This window comes from Trichomonas vaginalis, chromosome II (assembly GCF_026262505.1).
Source record: "Trichomonas vaginalis G3 chromosome II, whole genome shotgun sequence".
NCBI classification, from domain to species: Eukaryota; Parabasalia; order Trichomonadida; family Trichomonadidae; genus Trichomonas; species Trichomonas vaginalis.
Genome location: NC_067204.1, coordinates 6932841 through 6949799, shown reverse-complemented (window position 1 = coordinate 6949799; position 16959 = coordinate 6932841). Strand labels below are relative to the sequence as shown.

Below are 16959 nucleotides of genomic sequence, written 5' to 3'. Positions count from 1 at the left end.
AAAGTTTACTGTAAAGGTTCGACCAGATGTAATTTGACTTCTAACTTCACGGTACTTCTCATATGCATATCTTGTTCTTTCCATGGGAGCATGACCATCCTCTGCACTACCTTTTTTCCTTCTCAAAGGATGCAATTGTTCGTCATGTTTCCAGTAGAATCTGGCAAAGCCGTCGTGTCCTTCAACTTGAGGTTCACTAACATCGAAAGGCATGTCCATAAGACGTTCTTCTTCTAACCTCTCTAGTCTGTTTGGATAATTGGCACGTGCTGTTTCCAAATCCATTTCGTAGGTCAGACCAGCCAGTTTGTCATAGACTTTTATGGGTCTTCCCTTCCTATATTTAAAATTCTTCGAAACTCTCCAACCATATCTTTGCAACTCTGCTTTTATTCTAGCAGATTTTCTATCCATTCTATATGGGGGCATTTTTATAAAAATAAAAAAATATTTTTTTCTTTACTTTACATAACCACCTGCTGCCATAAGTCTTTGACGCCAACCCATACCAGCTAATGAAGGTTGACTTGGTTTAGTTTGGAAACTAAACTTTGGTTTTGGTTTATCTTCAGTTTTTGGTTTTTCTTCTTCTATCGGTTTTTCGTCACTTTTCGGTTCCTCTGACTTTACCTCACCTGCAGGAACAGTTGTGTCGTCAACATCTTCATAAATATCATATGCCATTTGTTTTTGTTTTCCTTTCAACTTTTTGTGTTTGTTGTAAAGTTTAGAATATTTCGACTCTAAGTCAATGAGATGTTCTATAATGAACTGTTGGTCAGTGAAGTAAACTTTTCCATCTGTTGTCTCGAAAGCTCCTTCAGACTTCAATATTTTATTTGTGAGAGTCTGTTTCTTTTTTGAGATACTAGCCGTTCCATTTCTATGAAAAGTGACTTGTAGTTAGGGTTTGTATTTCCAGACCTGGCACTTTCTATTATTGAATTTTTCTCTTCATCTGTAAGTTCTTTGACAGGTTTTGACAATGGTTCTGAACTTTTTGTTTGTGGTGTCAAATCTACCGTTTCAACTTCTTCGGTCATTTCATCTCAGTAAAAAATTTTAGTTTGGTTTGTTTTCAACTGGTTGTTGTTGTTTTTTAAGTCGGTCTAAACTTCCTGAGGTATAGGAAGAACTTGACAAACACGTTGTGTAACTGCTGGAAGCCGACAAATCCATCTTGAACCCATTTGTCTCAAATGCTGTATTGTTCATTTCATCTCAGTAAAAAAACTTTACATTCCCCAAGTTTGAGGTGGTTGCGGTTGGTTATTGTTTACCCACTGTTGTGCATGGTTATATCCTCTGTTAAAGAATCTTTCACCTTGGTCCATATAGTGTCCTGCTTGGTTATAGTAGTCATTTGCTTTGTTATAATAGTTTCCTGCTTGTCTTCCTACATTGTCCATCCATCCTTGAACTTTTCCTCTTGTTTCAGGATTTGGAATAAGATTTGTTGCATCTCGTGGCTACATCCCAACCTTTCTGTACAGTTTGTATAATAGGTTGTGCTTTCTCTTTAAGTATACCTAATGTACTCAAAATCTTCCTTCCAACCCCAAATACAACCTCTGGCTATTGTTCCCACTGCGGGTAAAATCTAGATGCAACTCCTGCTAATGCGCCAAATAAACCCATTTCTTATAGGATAAAAAATGACGAATCCAAACAAGGACCCTATTTTCTAAAGCGACAAAGAACACTCATGATAAAAATCTTTAGTTCAACACCAAATGCTTGGTTTATGGATATCTTGGAAAACATTCGAGAGTTAGAACAGATGGACACCATACTGGCTAATATTTGTCGGTCAAAACACAAGATACTGTGAAGCCATACCATTATGGTCCAAAAATATTTTAGATGTGAAAACTGCTTTGACAATATTCGTTGACAAATACCATCCAACAAAACTGACATCTGACTGTGAAAGTTCTTTCAAATCAGATGATGTAAAAAACTATTGCGTTCAAAAAATGTAAACCAATATTTCATTGTCGACCAAAACATTCTGCTCTTGGTGTCATTGACGGTTGTATAAAAAATGTTAAGAGACTTAAACCAACCAACAAGGTGGTGAAGCAAATGAAATGTCATATGACGACAAATATAGACACTTCTCCATGGCAAAGATGAGACAAGTTTTAAATATTTACAATAGCCGTAAACAAAAAGGTTTGGGAAACCACTCCCCGAAGAAATGAAAAACAACCCTGACTTAGAGAAAGACTATATATTTAATAATTTAGTCAAAAAGAGACAAACAAGAAAGAATGCCGGGCTTCAAACTTCAGAAAGGTGACAAAGTAAAAATAGAAATACCTAAACGCGACCCATATGAAATACTATTGACTATGACAACAATGGGAACCCGACAGGTACTACATTCGTGTTCGTAAAAATAGAAGAAAGTATACAAGAGAATATTATGAAGTTTTAGGCAAACATGCAAAATGTACACACTGCAAGCAGAAGATAAAACTACTATTGTCAGACCTCGTTTCAAACTTGTCAAAGTTCAAGGTGGTATACTTTCAAAGACAGTTCCTAAAAATATAAGACAACTCCTGACGAATATGCTAAAGAAGTTGAAAATGACGACTAAGCATTTCTATACCATGCGTAAACTGTCATGTAAGGTGGCATGTAGTCTTTACTTTGTCCCGTTGTTTGCGTATATCCTGTAACGCGATGTGTATGGTTTCCTCCTCCTCAGTGTTACTCCAGTAACAATCTATAGCAAACTTAACGTTGTCTTTAACATCATATCCTTTACCTTTTGTCATTGCTGACCAATCCCAATATCTATGCTTATGCCAACCTGCTTGAGATGTACTTAAATCTATGTAGTGACTATGTGCAGGTAAATTTTCACCTGAAATCGTTTTACTTCCACCTGTTTCCTTTGAAGAGTTTGCACAATACAAAAACCTGTCGACTATTTGAGTCCAAGTTCCAAAACCCAAAACTGTTGCTGGATTTGTTGAATTCAATGACGTATAAATAGAGCCTATAGGATATAATGTTTGAAGCATTTCTGTCTTTAATGTTTGAAGCTCTGTTTTGTCTGCTTTCTTGTCATATAAATCTTGAGCAGTGAATTTAATATTATGTTCATCCTTCATGACATAAACATCTTTACATCTAATGTTTTTCATCGTCGTTATGTCGTCATCCGATGTTAAACCTTGTGGAAAGTTAGGAGGTTTACAATATAATGCATCCCCACCAGTTTCTTCAACCGTTCCTTCAATACTTTCTATAGCAACAGTTGTAAAACTTGTATGTGTATGAGTCTTATTTGCTTTCTTCTCTAACTCATCGTTAACATAAGTTTTATCTGCTTTAAGGTCTAAACATCCTGAAACCCATCCTGTATCGGCTTTAGTTTTTAAAATCTTCGATGTCCGTTCATGGTACCAGTCAACCCTTTCTATAATTTCTTTATCTTTTTCATCCACATATTCCTTATCCGCCTTCTTCACTAACACACTAGCCATAAGTCCCTTATCTACCTTATTTTCAAGGCTAACGTTTAAGTCTGTTATTTCAGATATAGAATGTGTATGAGTCTTTTTAGAATATTCGTTTTCAGCTCTTGTCACTTCACTTGACATTTTATTGTCAACATATGTTTTGTCTGCTAGTTCAGGATGAGTATGTTCTTTTGTTGCATAAGCATTGTTAGCTCTTTCTTCTTCTTTTGCTATTGCATCGTCTACATATTCTTTGTCAGCTTTGTTGTCAACATCTGCTTTCAAAAGAAGTTCATTTATAGGTTTCTCGTTTAAAGTTCCTTTTGTTGGATTTATACAGACAGTATTGTTCTTCTTGTCTTGAAATAGAAACTCATCTGTCATTGGGTTTAATGTCAGTTTTAAGTTTCCTTCTTTCAATGACTCAGATATCTTAGAATAGTTTGAAAAGTTTGTTGTGTTCTTATTTAGAGCTTGCATAATGAGTTGTCGGTTGTGTTGTATTTCTCTCATAGAAGCAATATCTTTCGACATTTTTATTCTAGATAAAATATGCTTCCAATAGAAAAAGAAAATTCAAGAGTTGCTACAACTAAACCATTAGATGAACTTTTTACTAATGTCGGTCAAAAGTTTGAGACAGAGACCGTAAAGCATGAAGGCTATCGTTTTGACTACCCATTAAGATGGCTAAGAGACCCATCTGTCACAAAAGCTATTGACTTTCGTAGAATGAAGTTTGTGTCTGTAGAAGATAAAAGTTTTCCATTTATTGTAAGGTTTCATATAGATTATATATCTGAAGGGAAACGAAAAATGTGGGAAGAAATTGAGCTAATACAAGTTGACCTTTCATCTTCTCTACAGACTGCGTTAAAAAATATAGAAGATAAAATAAATTCATGTTATGCAAAATATGCTGATGAATATGCAAATACCGAGAGCACACTTTATGTGAGAATTGTATATGACAAACAAAATTCACAAGTGTCATTTCAAATCTACGAAAACAATCCAAAGAAAGACGAACAAATATATACAGAATTCACTGCAATGTCATGGTATTATTTGCAAAGAATGTTAAATCAGAAAGTCAAACTTCCTTTAGCAAATATTTACAGTCGATATGCAAGAGATGAACCATATTTATTTAAAGATGTTTTCGACCCAGCTGCTATTATTGTTCATGCTTCATTTTCTGGCGCTCAAAACTCTTTCTTATGCTTGGCAAATGACTTTTACGAAAAACCTACAAAGTTATATGAACCGCCGAGTGGAAGTATTTCAGACTTTCAAGTATGGTTTACTACAGATGGAAGAAAAAGAATAATTCCATTATACCATGCGTTTTACTTAGAACTTAGTTTCATATACAACTACTATCGAACGGTAAAAATATAATTTTTTAATACGGTTGAGGTGTTGGATTTGGTTGCCAACTAGACTGTGGTGCAGGTTCAGGCTGTTGTATAACAGGAGCTTGTTCTTCTGGTTCAGGGTCTTTAGGTATAATACCAACAAACTGACCTACTCTTTTACCAATATTTTTGACTCCGTTCCAAATTCCTCTTCCTACGGTTTTTATTCCATTCCATATACCTCTTCCAACATTTCGAAAGAAGTTTCCTATCTTACTGAAGAAACCCATTTTACTATATGTAAAAATCTAATGTCCGCCTAGTCTCTTACGTTTCCTGTTGAGTTCCATAGCATTCTTTAACTGGAGCTCATACATTCTGTTTCTCCTCTGGTAGAAAACATATTCTGGGTCAACTCCTGTGTTCGCGTCATCTGCATAAAGTTGTTTATATCCCACTTCAGGGTTTGTATAAAACTCTTTCCATCTCATATTTGCATACCATGGTGGCAAACCTAACGCAGCGTCATTTGACATGGCAGTTTGCATTTGTACATCTGTTGGCACTTGACCATAGTTTGCCATTGCAGTTTGTATTCTAACTTCATTTGGAATATTCTCTGGGTTTGGTTGTCCAGGTTGCTGTGCATTCGCTAAGTTCTGTGCGTCCATTTAATATTAGATAAAAATATCTCTTACGAGTACATATACTGAACATTTGCAGGCATTGGTTCATCTTCATATTCTCTGTACTTTTCTGCCACGTCAAAGAAATAAATGACACAATGGAAAAAACCTAAAACAAGTAGTCCGATTTCAAACCACATTTACTTACTAATAAAATTTCTTTGTTATGACACTTTCTCCAGTTTATAGGACCTCTCTCATATTCTATCTTGTCATATATAAACTCATAGTCATGTATGTCCTCTAACCATCTCATAACGGTTTCCAAACCACTTTTATCGGATGTAAAGTAAAAGCATGGATGGTTATGTAAAACGTCTAAAGTTTCTAAAGAGTCTCTCAAAGTCCAGTCTACTTGGTATTGAAAATCCCATGTGTTATAGAACGGCGGGTCCACTATAAAGAAAACATTTTCCTTGTCTTTATATTTTTCATACAACTCTGTCCAATGACATCTCACAAACTCTATACCCTCAATATATTTTTCTATGTCCTCTTTGAAAACATTTGTATAGTTAAGATATAAACTTTTGACATAAGTGTTTCAATGTCATGAACTCTTATAGCACCACTATATAATAGTCTAGCAGATATACTATCCCAGTCTATATATTCTGCTTTTTTCAAAACCTCTCTCACAATATTTTTCTTATCTAATGGTATACGTTCCATCTTACCTATAGGTATCTTTTCTTTTAACTCTTTCAATATATTGTTTGTGTCTGGTATATGTTTGAGACGGTCCATATAGTTGTCGAAGTCATTGCATATAATCTTTGAGTCTGGGAATATTATATGGCACAAATGGGATATATAGAAACTTCCACCGAACAAATCTACAAATGTTAGACCATTCGGTAGTTTCTTAAGTTCTCTCAATATAATATCTTTACATTTACTCTTATTTCCAAAGAACGGTAACGGTGGTTTTGTAAAATTCATTTATATATAATAATAAAAATGTTTTTACCCGAAAAGTGACAGAAAAGTGACAAAACATGAAAACATATATAATTTGTGAAAAGCGACACATTATATAATGTTTTCGACCCAGAAGAAGGCTTCTTCCCAGAAGCAATGGAGGAAGAAGAAGAGTCCTCCGAATTCACACCAGAAGACTAACAATTTTCCGAATAAAAACTTCATTTATACTAAACATCTTCGGGGCTAGAGGGCACGAAGTGCCTGGAAGCCCCACTACCTTTTTTTTTTTTTTTTTTTTTTGCGTGATGAAGTGGAGTTCTACAATTTTTATCTTTAGTTTTGGTATCTGGACCGTGCATAATACGGATCTCGACTATTTCTTTACTGTTGCAGAATACCACTTAATGAAGTAGAGCTTGATTATAATTATCTTTAGCAATGATATATCGATCTTAGTGAAAATTATTGAATTTGGAGGAAAATTCTTTAAAAATCGTTACCATGCAGCTTAACATCATATCAGCTAGCATAATTTCGCCATTTTCATTATTGAACCAAAATTTTGTACGGACAGTTTTGACAAAAATCTTTTTCGATGTCTGTTGACTTTTACCTTGAACATGTAAAAGGTATTCTTGATGAAGTCAAAGGCGACATGAAAAAGATTGAATCTGATAAATCTGAATGGAAAATCACAATAATTGACAACATGCTCGATAAAATTCATGGAGCCAAAGAATCTTTGAAAGAAATACAAAGCGAAATGAATTTAGTACCTACTACAGAAAAGTATAACGTTATGAAATCGGTCCAACAATATTCAAATGATATCGAATTAATCGAAAATTCACTTAACAACAACAGACAGCGATCTCAATTGATGGCTGGTGCTACACCACAATCAATGGGTGTCCAAGAATCGCTGATTGGCATCTCTCAGACAATGAGCGAAACAAATAATATCGGAAATGGAATTTTGACACAGTTATCGAACCAAAGAAACAAACTTATGCACGCACATGGAAACGTTCATCAAATAGATGACACAGTTTCTCAAGCAAGACAAGTTGTTCAAAGAATGATACAAAGAGCTAATCAGAACAAGCTAATTGCATACGGATGTGTTGCTTTGTTAGTTATTGGTATCCTTTTAGTACTTTATATTTACTTTTAAACTATATTAATGTTTGGAAAATTTATTAAATATTCTTTTACTTTTCAACCGCTTTTTCATTTAAAGACACTTTTTAAAAGTATTTTTGGTGTTTTCTCATTAATAACAAATTGTTTCTGCTTAAATTTTACAAAAAATATGAGATTAAAGGGTTTTTAAATCATTTATTGTATAATTTCAGAATACATTGCACTGAAAAGGAGTTTTCAACGCGTTTACTATCTAAAACGAAGCATTATTTCGGATATAAATTTAGATTAACAAGCTATTCATCACAAATCCTATATTTGAAACTTCTTAGGTTATCAAAAGCTAATTTTGTGATGTTTATATAATCGGAGATATTTTTTCAAAAAAAAAAATAAAAATTATTTTTAAAATATATTGGATTAAATATGTTTAGACTTTAGTATTTAAAGTATGTGTAAATTTGATTGTTAAACCTCCTTTTTTAATTATATATAAGCTCTTTAAAAAAATATCACATATTATAAACTAAAAATTACTGATCAATAACAACCAAGTGGAAGAATATATTGCCTCTCAATTGGTAACCGACAATTGGCCATCTGATGGCGTTTCCGATCCATTGGGCGTATCCCAAGAGAGCAAGAAGTTCAATTGGGAATTCATCGGTCATGCAGTAGTATCTTTCGTATCCGTAGTAAATGTATGCTGCAACATTGGCACAAAGGAATAAATCGAAGAGATAAAGCCAAAATCCAATGCTTCTGCCAATAGAAGCGCAGCAAATATCAACAAGAACGAATAAAACAGGCTGGAGAGAGTAGGCCATGGCGTGATAAACTAACTGGTTCTTTGGAAAACGGGCGATGTAAAATGCTGCCATAATATGAGCGAAAAGGCATGGATAGGAAGCAATTGGATACATCAAACGTGCTAATTTGTACATGAATGGTTTTGTTTTGCGTGGAGCTGCTCTTCTTAAGAATTTGAAGACATCTCCTGTAAGGAAATAAAGAGAAAGAGTTGTGAAGAATGTAGCCCATCCATTGATTGTTCTGGCTGATGCTGTTGAAATGAAAGCGATAGGAACGACGATTGTTGTGTCAAATTCGCCCTTTATATGCCAATCCCATAAAATAATTAATATGAGTGACATGAGAGGGGCTATACAGCATGTCCAGTAAAGATACTGTGGATACTGGAAGATAGAATTGAATTCAAAAGCCATTTATAATTTTTTTTTCGGGAATAAAAAAACTGACAATTTCACTCCGAAATGGATCCTTAGTGTTCGTTCTATTAAATTACAGAAATTTCTAATAATGGATCTGAAAAATTGAAATTTAGTAACAATTGCTAACAGAATTGATTAAATGCAAATAATGCGATATATCTATAAGAAGATTATTGTTGGGTAATCATAATTCAAAGCTTGGGTATTAAACAGATATATCCAACACAAACACTTAATATGAGTAAGCAAAAAATGGCATATTAATATCAAATCATGTAGGGCCTTAATGAAGTAATTTATATGTGTTCAATGATTATAAAAGTTTTCGTGTTTTTTGTTCATTATGATTAAATTGTCAAATCTTAACAAATAAAGCTTGATAAAATATATATTGATAGAATTTAATGTTTATCCTGCGTAATCGGGCTAACAATTGGTACGTATTATCATAAAGTATAACAATGTAATGTCAACAAGCGAATTTTTGAAAAATCAATATTTGCTATTTATCCATAAGCTAGCGAACAGCGGGAAAGGATCAGAAAGATAGAAAATGTGCTTTGTTGCAAAGTGTTACTTTGTATTAGACATCTTGCGTTAATTATTGTAGTGATTTGAAATTAAATGAACTGATTTTTGGTTGAATGGGAAATATCGTATCGTTAGATTGTTGTAGTTATGATTTTACATTTATTTCGATAGTATCGAAATTCAATTGTTGTCCTTCAAATTCAATACGCCCATACAGCAAAAGTGTTTACATCATCATATATTGATTCATATCTGATAAAAATTTGAAAAACTGCTAACTTTACAAAATAAAAGATGCATAAAACGAATAGTATTATTTGGTGGTCCTTCATGAGAGCAATTTATCAGGGCACCTCATAAAATATAAAAGTTCTGAATTTTTGTGAACCCCATCGATTTTTTGAATACTGCAATCAAGTCACTTCTTCTGAATGCTTTGCTCATTTTCTAACTCCCGCTTCTTCAAGCTCACAGTTGTTACACCAGCTGGTGAGAAGGTTCCAATTAACTTCAACGATGGACAGACTCTCTTTGATGCTGTTTCAGGCACAAAAGCTGAAGGACTTCAGGGCAAGTGCGGCGGCAGCCAAGTTTGCGGTGAATGCCACTGCAAGCTCCCACAGAACCTCTACGTAGCTCCAGATGCTGACGAGAAGGAACTTCTTGCTAGCGGAACAGGTGTTACACCAACATCTCGCCTTGCTTGCCAGCTTTCCCTCAACTCCAAGTTCGATGGTGCTACAATCGAGATGACACACTAAAATATTTAGTAACGGTTTATATGTAATCAAAGAATTACTGAAATTTTTGCAATTTTCTTTTTAACTCGTCGTTTAATAACTAATTACAGATAAAGTTGAATTACATTATTTGTTTCATATAAATTTATTAATTAGATGAACTACGGCATGCGGTCATATTCATTCAACAAAAGTCGAAATACTATGCCCAACAATCGCTAGCTATTATCGAAATGTTGTATCAAGTAGTATCCTTTGTCAACGTGTAGGCAATTGAAATCAAACGATTAAAAAATAGACATTTTTCCAAAATAATTTCAGGCTTATTTGGTATGAAAGTTGATATATGTACGAATATTACTATCCAGTATTATGCAAGAATGCATCATTACTCTGCCAACATGATTATAACCGGTAAATAAATCGTACTAGAGAGCATTCCAAGTAGGGCAAGTACTAAGGTACAATATCTAATGGTGTATGATAGCATAAAGCATTCCATTTTCCTAATAAAAAACAGAATATATTTTATGATTATTGCTACATGTGAATCAAAAAGAGATTAATAAATAATACATGTAATATAACAGATTTTTAGGCAAATTATTAGTTAATATTAAAAAATAAAAGAATTATTCTTCAGGGCCATCCCAACCCATGATATTATCTATATAGTTGGTAATATTGTGGTCCATAAGGCCACCCATTACGGCCATTACGTTAAATGGAGTTGCTTCATTGAAAATAGTGAAAGTAACGTTTCCGTCAGGAGTTGCTTGTATGTGGTAGCATGATCCTGGCATAAATAACTCTGTTTCTTCAGGGCGTTGTGACATTTGAAGTAATCTTTGTACTAATGAAGGTAATTTTTGTGCCAATTCCTGATTGCTACCTGCCTGCATGTATCCTGATTGCTGCATGATGCCGAAAAGCATTTGGTTGATCATTCCTGTCAACATTGCAGCATTTTGGTTTGGTCCTGGTGGACAGAACATAGATACGAGCATTCCGATTGTACGAGAATTCAAATGTGGTACAACATCATTGTTGTAAACGAATGACATGATGTATTTCTTTGTTTCTTGGACAAGATTTGATGAAAGAATTGGGAAAGGAGCCATGGAAACAGCGTATACGTTCTTCAATCCGCGTTCAAGACGTAAAATGGAGCAAATCATTGAAGAAACAGCTCCACCTAAAGAATGACCTGTGCAAATGATTTTTCCACGGCATTCATTGATATATTTGTCGCATTGTTCAATGACCCATCTTGCAGCGTTTAAGATACCTCTGTGAGCTTTTCCGTTGGCTAAATTTTCTCTTTCGAAATCTAAGCAAATGCCGAAATCTCCGGGTTCGCATGCACCTCTGATAGAAATGTAAATGTTGTCATCGCCTTTTGCAAGGAAGAAGTATGGTTTTCCAGATCCATTTCCGCCTCTTGTGATAACTTTCTCCAAAGGAGAAGGAAGGGGCTCTCCGAATGACATGAAATCTTGGATTGTAATGCAGAGACGTGCCATCTCCATATCAACGCAATCTTCAGGTGCTGACATCTAAAATTTTTTGTAACGAAAAAATTTTTTTTCGATAATTGTCTGGCTAGGGTTGTTAGATTCCCGACGATAGGTGTCTTGGAAGATTTACCTGGTGTCATCATAGTGTCTTTAAATCAAAAATTTTATTTTGGAGTTAGTTTTATTGATTTTTCAATAAAAAACATTTCTAAAACAAGAAAATAAAATGATAAAATATTTATATTTTATATAAGGATCTTATATATTTAAAATAAATATCATTTTATTTTTTTCATTGGTGTCTGTCAAACCATAATACACTATTCAAAAATTCAATATGTCTTGCGGTTTCAAAAGACACCTTCAAATTGAACGATAGCACAGACACTATTGAATTTTACCCATTTTATTTAGTTTTTACCCTTTTTATTTTTAAGAATTAATGACTGAAACAGCCGTTTTGCTATGACCTCAATCACTTTTATTTATTATTTTAAATATTATTTAATTTTATTATTTGAATAGGCCAACTTATATTTGAGAAGCTCAATTTGAGACCACTTAATACATTGAAATATCATAAATATTGAAATATTAAAAAGTGTATTTCAAAATATTGAAATTATAAAAATTTATAATACTGAAATTGAGACAAATTAATAAATTCAATGTGTTTTTTTTGAAATAACTCTCAAATATTATTTTTTTGTTTATTTAATGATGAATAAATATGATTGCTTTAGTCAATCATAAAAACTAATTTAAGTTTAAAATAATGAAAGGATAATTTGATCGTTTTTTAAAATACAATTATTTTTGATGATTTGCAAGAATCTTTGAAAAGAATATAATATAGGTTCTATTTTTGTAAAATTTATCCAAATCATGTATTACATAAATTACGATTAAAACGATGAAAGAACCAAAAAGTGTGTTTTGTGTTTTGTTGTTGCGTGTTGGATGCGGGATCCTGTTATTTCCGAAATCGACAAAAAATTTGGAAATTTAATTTCCGAAATCAAAATTATATTAATGTTTTTAATATTCTTATATCAAAAGGATTAAAGTTCATTAAGAGAAAAACAATTCTTCTTCTTCAATCTATTGGCGCATTTATTTCTACACGCCAATAAGGAAGGGAAAATTATAAGACACCATGGTGTCTTCAAAACGCTAATTTTTGATATTTTTAACAACCCTATGTCTGGCTAATTTAGTGCTCAATCTCAGACATCTTCTACCAAGATTATGCACATGAATGACTAACTACACATTAAACCATATGATAACCTTGACGAAAACTAGAAAATTCAATCACTTGAAGTGATTTGATCCAAATTAATTTAACAATTTCAAGATAGTAGATATTTCAGATAATTGATGAGCTTTTTGAACTTGTTATGGGTTCAAACGCTTAGTCAGCCAAAAGAAGTATTGATCAGATTCAATAATATTATCTTGTAAAATTGCTAAACATTGTTCATTCATTCGTATTAATGTTTCTTAGATGTAATATGAGCCAGTGTATATATAAAAAGCTTTAGATACACATTAAAATTGAAGAAGATGAAAAAATAATAGAGTTAATTAATTAAAATAACCAAAAGAAGATCAAAACTGTTTAGTAAACCTGATCGTATTCAGCCTGTGGATCGAAGAGCTGAGCCTTGAGCCAGTCCTTGAGCTCTGTGCCCTTTGGTGGGACAGCTGTAGCAAGGTCCTCCTTGATGAGGAACTTGGCAACATCGAGGGCGATGCCGAAGGAGTAGTCACGGATCTTGTTGAGTGGTGGGAGAAGGTTGCCCATATCGTGGTCTTCCTTCTTAACAAGGGAAGCAAGGGATTCAGCAGCAACTTCGAAGACCTTGCCTGGGCAGTGGCGAGCGCGTGTTGTAACGAGGGCGTAGCCGACAGCTGGGAAGATCCAGGAGTTGTTAGCCTGGGCTGTGATTGTCTTCTTGCCGTTGACTGTCTCGACTGGGAATGGAGAGCCTGTAGCGCAGAGGGCCTTGCCATTGGACCACTGGTAGACATCGTGTGGCTTAGCTTCAGCCTTGACTGTTGGGTTGGAAAGTGGCATGATGACTGGGCGCTCGCAGTTAGCGCATGTAGCCTGGACGATTTCCTTTGTGATGAGTCCTGGAACACCAGAAACGCCGATGACGCATGTAGCCTTGAACTTCTTGACACCCTCAAGGACGGAGCCGTAGACTTCCATGTTGTGCATGTATGGCTTGTTGAAGTCGTAGAGATCCTTACGGCCAGCATGGACCATACCCTTGTGATCGAACATGATGATGTTCTTGTAGGCTTGCTCCTTTGTGATGCCACCGCGGGAAACAGCCATATCAACGATGAGGTTAGCAATGCCTGTAGCAGCAGAGCCAGCACCGATGAAGATGATCTTCTGGTTCTTGAGATCTGGAACGCCTTCCATGTGTGTAGCGGAAGCGAGTGTAGCAGCAGCGACGGCAGCTGTGCCTTCGATATCATCGTTGAAGCAGTTGCAGCGCCAGCGGAAGTGGTCGAGGAGTGTGAAGGCTGTTTCCATTTCGAAGTCTTCGAACTGGACAAGGCATGTCTCGCCAAAGACTTCCTTGACAGCAGCGACGAATTCCTCAACGAACTTTGTGTGAGCTGGGCCACGTATTCTTGGATGGCGCCAGCCGTGGTAGAGTGGGTCGGCGAGGATTTCCTTGCGGTCTGTACCCATATCTAACTGGACTGGGAGTGTCTGGTCTGGGTTAACCTGACCGATGAGTGTGTAGAGCATAAGCTTGCCGACTGGGATACCAAGGCCGGAAGCACCGAGATCACCGAGACCGAGGATACGGCCAGCATCTGTAACGACGATGCAGCGGATGTCCTGGCGTGGGTAGTTGTGGAGGATGTCCTTGATCTTGCCAGAGTCTTCTGGTGTGATGTAGATGCCACGGTATGACTGGCGGTGTGTAGCCCACTTCTGGCAGGCTTCACCGACTGTTGGTGTGTAGAGAACTGGCATTGTCTCCTCTGGTGGGTGTGTGAAGAGGAATCTCCAGAAGGACTGAGAGTTCTTCTCGCGCTCGTTAGCGAGGAAGATGTACTTGAGGAGTGGTGTTGGCATTAATTCGAACTGGCGGCGGATACGAGCAGCTTGTTCATCCTTTGTGAAGACCTTGTATGGGAGAAGGCCGCGGAGGTTAAGGTGGTCACGTTCCTCCTTTGTGAAAGCTGTGCCCTTAGAAAGGTCACCATCCTGAAGGAGGGTCATGCCTGTCTTGGCAAGTGGGAGCTTGCTTCTGCAGATGTTGCGGACTGGATAGCTAACAGATGTGAGCATTCCTAATTCCAAAGTGAAATGAACTTAAAATGTGAAGTTCATTGTTCAGTACTGGCCAATTGACATTCAAATTTGAATCTTTTCAGAATAATTGAGTCCTAGCGGAAAAATATTTTGAGTGAGCTCTCTGAATATTTCATCCATCCATCGAAAGTAGTTTAGAAATAATCCTCAATCAAAGAGGCATATTATTCTAAATTAATATATCTATCGAGTCATTTTTTTCTTCAGTCTATCGTTATTATCTAAAATCATGTTTTTCTTTTAATATATGTATCTATAAACTATAATAAACCTAAATAACATATGTTGTGATTTTTCGCCAAGTTAAGTGGTCAATTATTTTACAAAATTATTCAATTTTTTGAATTCACCGAAATTAATATAAAAATGCCGGCCAAAAAAGACCTAAAAGAGGTAATCTGATTCTGATTTTTTAGTATGTTAATTAGGACTTTCATATGAATCTCATATTTAATTATCGCGATACATCTCTTTTTACATTGATGATCAATTTTATTTTTTTCTTTGGAACCGCAATACTGATGGTGTTTTTATTAAATTAGTCGATTGTATCCTCGAAATAAGACATAGAACTATTATTTTCCAATTGTTGACTTATCGATTACCCTACTTTTCCAACATTTAGAAAACATGCATGACCCCTACCCAGGGTCCAAAAATTGGTATTTTCTGCGCTCAGGCAACATGAGTTTTTGGGCCGCCAAATGAATAGCTTAAATAGTTTCCTCATATAGAGACATGCTTATGCTTAGAGTTTGAAGGGAATCTAAAGTGATTTTTTTCTGCATTTCGAAATCTAATGCAATCTTAAGATCATGATTAAACTGCGAATCTGGGCGCAATTTTTTAATATGTTAATATATGAAGGTACTCCTACTACTGCGAATGCTTCAAATGAAAATTCAAGAAATCAGATTAATTTGATCACATTAGTATAGTAGTGGTCAATCCAAAAACTCATATGTTGATATATAACCTATAGAGATGATAATTATCGACTCTTCATTGAAATGCATAAGATTTAATAATCTCATAAATATTCTTTTTAATTTTCAGTATTTCGTGTGCATTTAGATTGCATATACCTGTATATGATATTTCTAGAATGTTTTGGTTAGATATTAAGTTTTTTAGATTAATATTTTAACATTTTGATAAAACAAGCAATTGTTCCATTTTGGAATCGCGATTGAACTCTAGTTTGACTAATATGATGTTGTATGATCAAATGAATTCTAACTTCATGAGATAAAATTTGAAATTTGAAAATGCGATATCTGACTCAAATATTTATCTGAGCACATTTAACATTCAATTATAAACTAAAGTAATATACAGCAGATTCGATTTGGCTTATATTTTAAATATTCAACAAATAATCTTATAAAATTGTGCTATTCACGTTTCTCAAAGATGAATTAAGCATTTACAACTTGTGCATTGATGGAATTAGATATGGATTCTAATGTTAATCGATATTTTGTAAATTGATATATATTTTATCATGGTTTGACATTTGATCGTGTTGAAACCGGAATTGCAATATGCATCATCTATATATATATAATTGTCAAAATATGAGCTATAGATTTTTAAATTATGCTCCTGATTATGAGTGACTTATATGATTATATTGAATTGAGTAGTAAGAATCATAAATATTAGAATATTACGATAATGTATTATAACCTTATAGAAGCTTAAGGAAGTTTGACCGACAAGAGTGCATTGTGCACTCTTGTTGGTCTGCATGTGTCATTCCGGGAGACATTGCCTGTGCATGTCTCCCAGAATGAAACAATTTATTGCAATCAGAATACGATTGCAAAACTTTGACCGACAAGAGTGCATTGTGCACTCTTGTTGGTCTGCATGTGTCATTCCGGGAGACATTGCCTGTGCATGTCTCCCAGAATGAAACAATTTATTGCAATCAGAATACGATTGCAAAACTTTGACCGACAAGAGTGCATTGTGCACTCTTGTTGGTCTGCATGTGTCATTCC

General features: G+C 34.8%; 9 protein-coding genes across 9 annotated transcripts, besides 1 other annotated feature; 3 read left to right on the top strand and 6 right to left on the bottom strand.

Moving 5' to 3' along the window:
• Nucleotides 1-3575: part of a mobile genetic element that runs on past the window's edge.
• TVAGG3_0499830 (phage tail repeat-like family) lies at nt 460-825 on the bottom strand (the record flags this gene model as incomplete). Its single annotated transcript, XM_051236534.1, has 1 exon — nt 460-825. A coding segment is annotated over one exon (366 nt), but the record flags the coding sequence as incomplete, so codon positions are not given.
• A 453-nt stretch (nt 3576-4028) lies between the features above and the next one.
• Nucleotides 4029-4877, top strand: TVAGG3_0499810 (uncharacterized protein; the record flags this gene model as incomplete). Its single annotated transcript, XM_051236533.1, has 1 exon — nt 4029-4877. One exon carries the CDS (start codon nt 4029-4031, stop codon nt 4875-4877), a length of 849 nt encoding a protein of 282 aa, XP_051094357.1.
• Nucleotides 4878-4881: 4 nt separating this feature from the next.
• TVAGG3_0499800 (serine threonine-protein phosphatase family) lies at nt 4882-5124 on the bottom strand (the record flags this gene model as incomplete). The annotated part of the gene is made up of 1 exon (XM_051236532.1): nt 4882-5124. One exon carries the CDS (start codon nt 5122-5124, stop codon nt 4882-4884), a length of 243 nt encoding a protein of 80 aa, XP_051094356.1.
• An 18-nt stretch (nt 5125-5142) lies between these two features.
• TVAGG3_0499790 (uncharacterized protein) lies at nt 5143-5505 on the bottom strand (the record flags this gene model as incomplete). Its single annotated transcript, XM_051236531.1, has 1 exon — nt 5143-5505. The coding sequence occupies one exon, from the start codon at nt 5503-5505 to the stop codon at nt 5143-5145; it is 363 nt and encodes a 120-aa protein (XP_051094355.1).
• Nucleotides 5506-7028: 1523 nt separating this feature from the next.
• Nucleotides 7029-7639, top strand: TVAGG3_0499780 (vesicle fusion with Golgi apparatus; the record flags this gene model as incomplete). Its single annotated transcript, XM_001318345.1, has 1 exon — nt 7040-7618. The coding sequence occupies one exon, from the start codon at nt 7040-7042 to the stop codon at nt 7616-7618; it is 579 nt and encodes a 192-aa protein (XP_001318380.1).
• A 362-nt stretch (nt 7640-8001) lies between these two features.
• On the bottom strand, nt 8002-8825 carry TVAGG3_0499770 (uncharacterized protein; the record flags this gene model as incomplete). Its single annotated transcript, XM_001318344.1, has 1 exon — nt 8121-8813. The coding sequence occupies one exon, from the start codon at nt 8811-8813 to the stop codon at nt 8121-8123; it is 693 nt and encodes a 230-aa protein (XP_001318379.1).
• Nucleotides 8826-9781: 956 nt separating this feature from the next.
• Nucleotides 9782-10111, top strand: TVAGG3_0499760 (2 iron, 2 sulfur cluster binding; the record flags this gene model as incomplete). The annotated part of the gene is made up of 1 exon (XM_001318343.1): nt 9782-10111. The coding sequence occupies one exon, from the start codon at nt 9782-9784 to the stop codon at nt 10109-10111; it is 330 nt and encodes a 109-aa protein (XP_001318378.1).
• A 551-nt stretch (nt 10112-10662) lies between these two features.
• Nucleotides 10663-11749, bottom strand: TVAGG3_0499750 (lipase; the record flags this gene model as incomplete). The annotated part of the gene is made up of 1 exon (XM_001318342.2): nt 10723-11646. One exon carries the CDS (start codon nt 11644-11646, stop codon nt 10723-10725), a length of 924 nt encoding a protein of 307 aa, XP_001318377.1.
• Nucleotides 11750-13224: 1475 nt separating this feature from the next.
• Nucleotides 13225-14948, bottom strand: TVAGG3_0499740 (AP65-2 adhesin / malic enzyme; the record flags this gene model as incomplete). Its single annotated transcript, XM_001294516.2, has 1 exon — nt 13229-14929. One exon carries the CDS (start codon nt 14927-14929, stop codon nt 13229-13231), a length of 1701 nt encoding a protein of 566 aa, XP_001294517.2.
• Between the last annotated feature and the right edge of the window lie 2011 nt (nt 14949-16959).